At 43.7% G+C, this 8412-nt stretch overlaps 1 protein-coding gene across 1 annotated transcript in view; it reads right to left on the bottom strand.

Moving 5' to 3' along the window:
* Positions 1-2870: 2870 nt before the first annotated feature.
* Positions 2871-8412, bottom strand: part of LOC309621078 (amine oxidase [flavin-containing] A) — a 75256-nt gene continuing 69714 nt past the window's right edge. Inside the window, exons 13-15 of the mRNA XM_082378109.1 lie at positions 6467-6578; positions 6199-6261; positions 2871-6012 (exon numbers count right to left, since the gene is read on the bottom strand). Coding sequence (XP_082234235.1) covers positions 5866-6012; positions 6199-6261; positions 6467-6578 — 322 coding nt within the window. The 3' untranslated portion in view covers positions 2871-5865. The remainder of the gene's footprint in view (positions 6013-6198; positions 6262-6466; positions 6579-8412) is intronic.

Raw genomic sequence — 8412 nt, 5'->3', positions numbered from 1 at the left:
TAACATTTAGCCGTGCCATCTGCTGTGGTCTGAATGTTTGTATCCTCCCAAAATTCATGTTGAAATTCTAACCCCGAAGTCGATGGTATTCGGAGCTGGGGCCTTTGGGAGGTGATTAGGTCATGAGGGTAGAACCTTCATGAACGGGATTAGTGCTCTTACAAAGAGGCCCAGCAGAGATCCTTTGCCCCTTCCACCATGTGAGGACACAGCTAGAAGTCTATGAACCAGAAAGCAGGCCCTTCTCAGACGTCGAATCTGCCAGTGCCTTGATCTTGGACTTCCCAGCCTCCAGAACTGTGAGAAATAAATTATTGCTGTTTAAAAGCCACCCAGTTTATGACATTTTTGTTATAGCAGCCCCAACAGACTAAGATACCATCTCATTATTTTTTATTTCCTTTCTCTGCCCTATGTAGTGTTCTTACTGACTTCCTCCACAGTGATGCTTATAGAGGTTTGAGGACAGATCCTCAAAACCTCCCCTGAAATCTCATGTCCTTCTGGAAACTCCCCCTGCATTCAGAGTATCTCAGGCTTTCCTGCCATAGCCACAGTGAATGTGTTGGTGTCTACAGTAGGCTATGTTCTCCATGAGGTAGGCTCTATCTGTCTTGTTCACTGCTGAGTCAGGGAACAGAGCCCTAAGTTCTGATAGAGGAGAAGAAATTCTTACTGTTACCCAACACCTTCCTTTGTTTCAATCCTGGTCCTCCAATGTCTCAGCCAGCTTCTCCTGGCTAAGGGCTATGTCTTGCATTTTTACCACAATCTCGGTGTAAAGCAGACAGTGTGGTTTTAAAAAGTTAATCCATTCAATATTGATGTGCTGCTTACTAGAATGATATCATAGTCAGCAGACATTAAATGCTGACAAAAGAGCTACGATTTCTATCTTATATAGTGAGGGTGCAGTTTTTCTAATAAACTTTGGCACTGCTCTTATCATCATGGCATTGACACAGCAGAAGATAAGAATTGTCTTGGGATGGGCTGCTGGAAGGATTATTTCTTGAGGGGAATTTCTGGTCTAAGAGGGCTTTTTTCTAACTTTTTCGCCCCTATCTTTTTGCCCTTAACCAGGCCTTTCTTACCCATTCCCAGTAGTTTTACAAAATGGTTGCTGGTCTTGGTACTCATTTTTCAGAAAATCAAAGGCATCCAAAAAGAATTTGTCATTCACATGATGTAAAAACCAAACCTTGCATTTTTTTATTAGAGACCTGAGAACAATTTGGACCTCTGAGTAAAGCCTTCATATGTTTTGCTCGGTTAGGAATCTTTTAAAGGAATTTGAGTATAAGCGTTCTTCTGAGGGGCAGATACTTCCCAGGTCAACCACAGTCCCTACTACTCCCTAATGTCTCATGCCTGCTGCTGTTCATTGTTAGCTGCCTGACTCCTGAAGACATTGGATTTTGGACTCCTGCTTATAAATGCACATTCCCCACACCTCCACCTTTAATCTTTCTATTAGTAACCTGTAGAGGGGGCTCCTTCGTTGAGACAGAGTTTGAATCATTTCCAGAGTACATTCCAATTTATTTTAATTAATTAATTAATTAATTTATGGCTGTGTTGGGTCTTCGTCTCTGTGCGAGGGCTTTCTCTAGTTGCGGCGAGTGGGGGCCACTCTTCATCGCGGTGCGCGGGCCTCTCACTATTGCGGCCTCGCTTGTTGCGGAGCACAGGCTCCAGACGCGCAGGCTCAGTAGCTGTGGCTCACGGGCCCAGTCGCTCCGCGGCATGTGGGATCCTCCCAGACCAGGGCTCGAACCCGTGTCCCCTGCATTGGCAGGCAGACTCTCAACCACTGTGCCACCAGGGAAGCCCCTACCTTCCAATTTTGATTTTTGATTTTTCTTCCACATAAATAGTGCAGAATACAATCTCCTAAAGTACAAAAATAGTGCAGAAATACAATCTTCTAAATGCAACTCTCTTACCTAATAGGGGTAGGTTCACAGAGAGAGCTCCATTCTATCTGTAAAATCAAAGCTCAAGTCCACAATATCTCTTACCTGACAAAGGGCAACTCTCTATATTTTTGGAGGGTGTAAAGTGGATACTGTGGGTGCCCCTCTCTGGATTCCCCAGCTGCAGGGATTCCAGGCGGAGCTCAGTTCACAGCTGCAGTTCCTCACCCAAGGTAACACCCCTTCCTAGAGGGTGGCTAATGAAGAGATACAGAGGCCAGACCCCTTTGCCTCAATGGGAGACGATTCTGAAGGGCCTCCCCAGCTCCCCTTTAGGATCTGCTGAGGCCCCGGCTGCAACTGCTTTGTAGGTCAACTCCTGCCCAATCCTGCCTTCCTCACCCCCTTATGTGTATTTCCTGAGAGCCATCCCCAATAAACTTTCTAACCTGACTGCATGTCAGAGTCTGTTTCTAGAAAACCCAACCTAAGACAAGCAGTGAACCGAGATACAGAAAGGCTGAGTGACTTGCCCCTGCCATACTGATAGGCAAACATAGATAGAATTCTGGCAACAAATGCATAAATCACATAACGTTGTCGTGAAAAGAATCCTTGGAAGCTATCAAAGGCAGCCCACCCTTTTCCAGACAGGGAGACTGAGGCAGAGAACCAAAGCATTTGTTCAAGGAATCATAAGCTAATTAGGTGAGAAAGCTCTGATCAAACTCCACACTTTCTGTGGCCTAGTCGGGCAGACAATATTCTAGCATTTAATCAGCTCCCAGGAAACCTTGAAAAAAATACAAGTCAAACTGAACTTTGAGAATTTGGAGTCACTACCAGGTGGCTTTTTAAGCCCATCCTCCATGGACAACGTCTCATTGTGACCTCCTGCTATATGAAGCCATTTAACCTTCAAATCATCACCCAAATAGAGGAGCCAGGTCTGAATCAGAGGTGATAGTGCGCTTTATTAACAAACAAAACAGTACCACACAGGCGAAATCGTACTTCAGTGGCAACACATACACACATGTGTACTCCCACGTGTAGCACTGGGGCACGTTTCAGACAGAACATTAGGCGCCAAGTTCACAAACTAAACACAGTTCACAATCCTTCGATATTTTGTCTTCAGGCTAATATAAGTCCTTATTTAACAGCTGTGACAAAAAGGTTAACTTTTCAAATCTCATTCTCAACCTTACTATGGAGTGAGGCTGACTCAGCCTTCAGAACTGTGAAGCAGCTGACTTAACAGGGCCAGGCTCGATCAGCTGCCTAAACTGACTTGAGTATCTCTGGGTGGAAGAGAAGACCTATGGCATCTTGGTGCTGGACCACCTCATGTATGTTGGGAGTTCTCAGCTCCAATTTCATGCCTAGGCACACCTGGGCTGGCATTTATTTTTGATAATCTGTAGCTTAATGGCGCTGATCTAATTAGGAGGAATTAATTGGTTTGCTAAAAAGTTTGAGAAGAGGGTAAATCACATACTCTGGAGTCCTTCAACATTCGAGACTTAGATATGTTAACAAGCTGATGACTGTTAAAACAATTGCCAGTTAAGTTGAAGTCAGCATTTCCCAAAAGGTGTGTCAGAACCGAGTTAATCAGTAAGCAAACAGAAACAACTGAAATAGATCAGGGATGTGATTTCTCAAAGCAGTTTGGTATAAAATGCAGCAAGTCCTTATGTATTGGAGCATATCCAAGACAATACCATAACTCCCAAGTTAGCTAAAACACTTTTCAATTGCAAGGTAAAGAGTGGCAGAAAAATCCTCCACTTTGCTTTGAGGACGTAATTTTGGATTTACAATAAGGTTAATTATGTAATAAACTTGGGTTGGTTCCTCTGGCAATGTTTAATTCCCAGTCAATAAAAAATAGCCAGCGGATTAGATTGCATTATGGGGAGATAATGGAGATAAAAAGGATATGAAACAAAATACTGAATATGGGAGAAGATAGAAGCAGTAGACTCACCAGCTATAAAACAACTGTGTGACATTTAGTACAGGGGCAAAGACAAGGGTATCACTATTAAAAATGGTATCATTCTACTATAAACGGTATACTCTATTATAAAAGTATAAAATAATCAAGATGCAGAATAATTGACCTGATTAATTTTAAAAAAGGAATTTGAATCTAGCTTATATAATAAATGTGTGGAAGCAGGTCCATCAAAATTTTAATTGATTTAAAAATTTTGGCACATAAAGAATAAGCTTCAGCTAGCTAGAAACTTCATTTAAAATGAAAGGCCTCATTCATCAAAGATGCAGGATAAGGTATTACTGGGTATCTACCACCTGGGTAGCTGAGTCCACAGAATCTTCTCAACGGCTTTATTTGATCACATCTGTGTTGATTTTTCTCAGATATTTATATTAAAAAAAAGATACTTTATGGCTGAAACCTTTGGAAGGGGTTTTTAAAAATCTGACAGTCTTTTTTTTTTTTGGCTGCACCTCAGGACTTGCGGGATCTTAGTTCCCCGACCAGGGATCGAACCCAGGGCCCCCGGCAGTGAAAGCACCGAGTCCTAAGCACGGGACTGCCAGGGAACTCCCCTGACAGTTTTTAAAATGGGAAAGACAAGAGGTGAGCACTGTTCTGAGCCCACATTTCTCCTAAGACAGAGAACTTAGTCTTCATATATAAAATCACTCAATTTCATGTCTTTTATAAATCTTAATAACTAAGGCAAGTGGGGTTATAGTAAGAGCCCTCATTTCCTTTCTGTATTTGATAGTCTCGAGAAATAACAATCACTCTCGGCGCCCCCTCGATGCTCTTAGCTGAGTGTCCCGCGGAGCCCAAAGCGTTTACTTTGAAAAAATTAGAGTGTTCAAAGCAGGCCCGAAAAAAAAAAAAGAAAGAAATAACAATCAGAAATTTGTATTTCAGTACTTATTTGAGAGAAATTGGCATGATGGTATTTACTCAAAGGTAACCATGTCAAAGATATATTTAAGTTAACAGATCTGCCTAATTTTACTATGGCTGTAGGAAAAAAGAAAAGATATATGCCACTAGGGGCCTTCAGAAGGCCAGGGTGTACCTGAAAAAAGGAAACTACTGCTTCCCTGGAATTGGCAGAGAATGTTATCGACAACAAGCCAAGTGACGTCTAGCCACCTTCCAGGAGGACGAGAAGGAGCCTATTGCAGTCAGTTTCACGCAGAGCGAATCAGGGAGGCCTCCTGGGGGACACTCTTGCCACTATTTGACTCTGCTCACCTGGGGAGCTACAGACAAGTCACAGCAAGTCAGTTTATGCATTCTACCTTGGTAAACACTGTCCTTTTTAAGAAGAAAAAGAGGAAAAATACAAACAAACCAGCACGAAGGCTAGATGTCTAGAAACTTCACAGAAATTAGAAGATTCCTGAGGCAGCCGCCCACAAAATGTTGTCCCCTCACTGGTCTGAGGGCCTGAATCCTACCTCCACTGCTTTCCCTCATCCAAAGTGGGAGCTGCTCACCCCAGGAAGCTGTGAGTCTCTGGGCTTTAGGCCTACGCTTCACCCTTTGCTAAGGACTTCAAAGGACAGTCACAGGCTGGGCCTTAACCTACTCGGCCTCTACAGAGAGAAAGTTAAATGCTTCATTTCTGCGTTCATCAGACGTTTTGTGTTAAAGGGGAGAAAAACAGGACACAGAAACTGTTTCTTATGAGCATGTCAACTTTAACTTCTTGAAATTAAGAAATTGATCACAAGGTTATTTTCTACCAATCAATACGAGCTGGTCTACAGACAAATCACAAGATGGAGTTTGATCTTACGGAAATTAAGGAGGTGATACACTGAGATTAAACTGAGGGGTTAAATCAGTGCACTTAAAGATGATCCGATGACACAGCCTTTCAATTTGTCAACATTTTGCTTTAGATGATGCTGGGAAAGAGTAAGCAGAAAGCATGAAGCTGAAACTTCAGCATCGGGTCAGCAGCCTGAATTTGCACACCGCAAACCACAGGGCACTTATCGATGTGGAAAATCCGATGATCTTCAGCAGGCCTGTCACGGAAGGCAGGTTCCTCTCCCAGAAGGTGTGGGTGATTTCTACAGCTGGAACATCCTGGATGAATGAACATAGATCTTTAGCAGAAAACTCTTACACGGACAAGGAGGGGCAAAACATATCAGTAAAATCAGGGCGTGGATCTGCCCTGGAGAGTGGCATCTACAATGACATCAGAGGCTAGAAGATGAGAGATTTTTACATGCAATTCCTGGTCTATGGAGACGGAGCTGCCAAACTTACCTCTGATTCAGGTTCTTGGACCCATATGTCATTCTTTGCCACCTTCCCCAAAGCATTCAAGACCTGAAAGAAAGTGGCCATGGTATTATGAAGTGAGGTTCTGTAGCTTCGACAGATTCAAGGCCCTGCTGGCCACAGCTGAGCCTCGTGTGTGGAGTGAGGGGCAGGGAAGTGGACATATAGACCATCAGTGGTAAGATCTGGAAAGACCAGATGCCAGCTATGTTGCTGGACTCGGGAAGGAGAGCGACTCGGCTTCCTGTCTTACCTCTCTAGCTGCCCGTTCTCCGGCCTCTACTGCCCCTTCCATGTAACCGCTCCACTGTGTGGCCGTCTCCGTGCCAGCAAAGTAAATCCTGCCCACGGGCTGGCGGATCACCCTTCAAGGGAACAGAGAGGTCACACAGAGTTACCTGCGAAGGTGCTGAGGATCAATGAGCCAATCACTGCCCTCATCTACCCCGCAGAAGACAAGGAGACTCAGATTGTTTCCAAAACTCCCATGCAACTCAGCCAAAGGTGAAAGGTTCCTCCTTGTTTCCTGGGCCTGCACCGAAGGATCTGAGCTTTCAAGCCAGGGAGAATCAGGCTGTCAGTTCATCAATCACTAAAGGTGATGATGACCTTTTTCTAGCCAGCCAGAATTAGAAATATAAGAATGTGCATTAAGACCACACTCAGATCGATGTGCTGCATGTTTCCTGTTTGCAGTCCATTCTGCTACCTACAGTAAGGGGTGAGTTCTTCATGAGATCACATCTGACTGCAGACCCCAGCCATGCAGATACTCCCAGGGTGCCGGGAGGAACCATGGTGGCGAGTGGGAAGACAGGGAGAGAAACTGATTTGTAGCAAAGGAGAGACCCGAAGGATTATATGTCCGAAGGATTATATGTCTATCTCCTTAAAAAACAACCTCTGGGAGTTTGGGGTTAGTAGATGCAAACTATTACATATAGAATGGATGGACGACAAGGTCCTACTGTAGAGCACAGGGAACTACAGTATATTCAATGTCCTGGGATAAACCATAATGGAAAAGAATATAAAAAAGAATGTGTATAAGTGCATAACTGAGTCACTTTGCTGTACAGCAGAAATTAACACAACATTGTAAATCAATTATACTTCAATTTAAAAAAACCCTTCTGTACAGTTAGTTTCTATGGATTTATCTAGAGACTGCCTGAGGGTAGCAAAATGGACCTTCTCTTATGAAGAGGTCCTAGTGAAGAGACCCACGGAAAGGTTGGGCTGAATGAGCAACTGTCCCCTCCTACCTTGTCAGCTTTGACTCCTGCCACGTCTGCAGCCACTTTCATGAAATCTCCTAAACCGCTACCTCCACCCCAAAGGCCTTCACCTCAACCCACTGTCACGCCTTTTTCCAACTCAGGAATTCCTAGCTTCATCTATTCCTGATCCTAGTCCCACCTTCTAGACTCCAGAAGCACTCCAGTTCATCAGTACAGTTATCACTAACAAAGGCTATTCATTCTCAGCTTGAGATTTGACACAAATAGCCAACACTAACTGCCCTTTGGAAAAGGAATTGTAAAAAGCACCCAAGACCTAAGTAGATTTTCCCATGAATCATTTAATCTTTTATCAGATATTGATGACTTTCACTGAAATACTGCACAAGTCTAAAATGATTGATTCTGGCACAAACCTAAAATTGAACTAAAATCATTGCTTATTTAATAATTCAATCAAGAAAAAACAAACAAAAAGCTCATGTAAGGTAAGGGTTAACAAACCCTTCTTCCTCCTCTGTGGACACACGTGACCTTGAGTTAACTTTCTAGTTCTGTTCCTCTAGAAACCTGATGAAGGTATAATGCCATATATGTTGCCAGGCAGCACTGCTTGTGGTAAAAATGGCCCTCTTGCATCCCCACATTGGTAAATTGTATCTGGGATGGGAAAACTGTCATGAATTGTAAATATCTGGGAAGAGTCTATAACTTTGGGCTCTCTTGAGTGTGGTACATCTTGTAACTGGGCATGTCCCTTGCGGGGACCCTGGACACTGCCTACGAGGCTGTTATAAGAGACCATGGCTCCTGTGATGCATGGGGCTTCTAAGCTAAGGTGAACTCTCCCATCTTGCACACATGTCAACTCCCCGTGAGTGAGCATGCTTCCCTGTGAAGAGGAATGTCTGATGCTGCTCTGCCGGCAAGACATGTGTAGCCCATGTCCTTCTATGTA

This window comes from Balaenoptera borealis, assembly GCF_965194805.1.
Source record: "Balaenoptera borealis genome assembly, chromosome: X".
Taxonomy (NCBI): Eukaryota; Metazoa; Chordata; class Mammalia; order Artiodactyla; family Balaenopteridae; genus Balaenoptera; species Balaenoptera borealis.
This window is presented reverse-complemented; position numbering and strand designations above follow the sequence as displayed.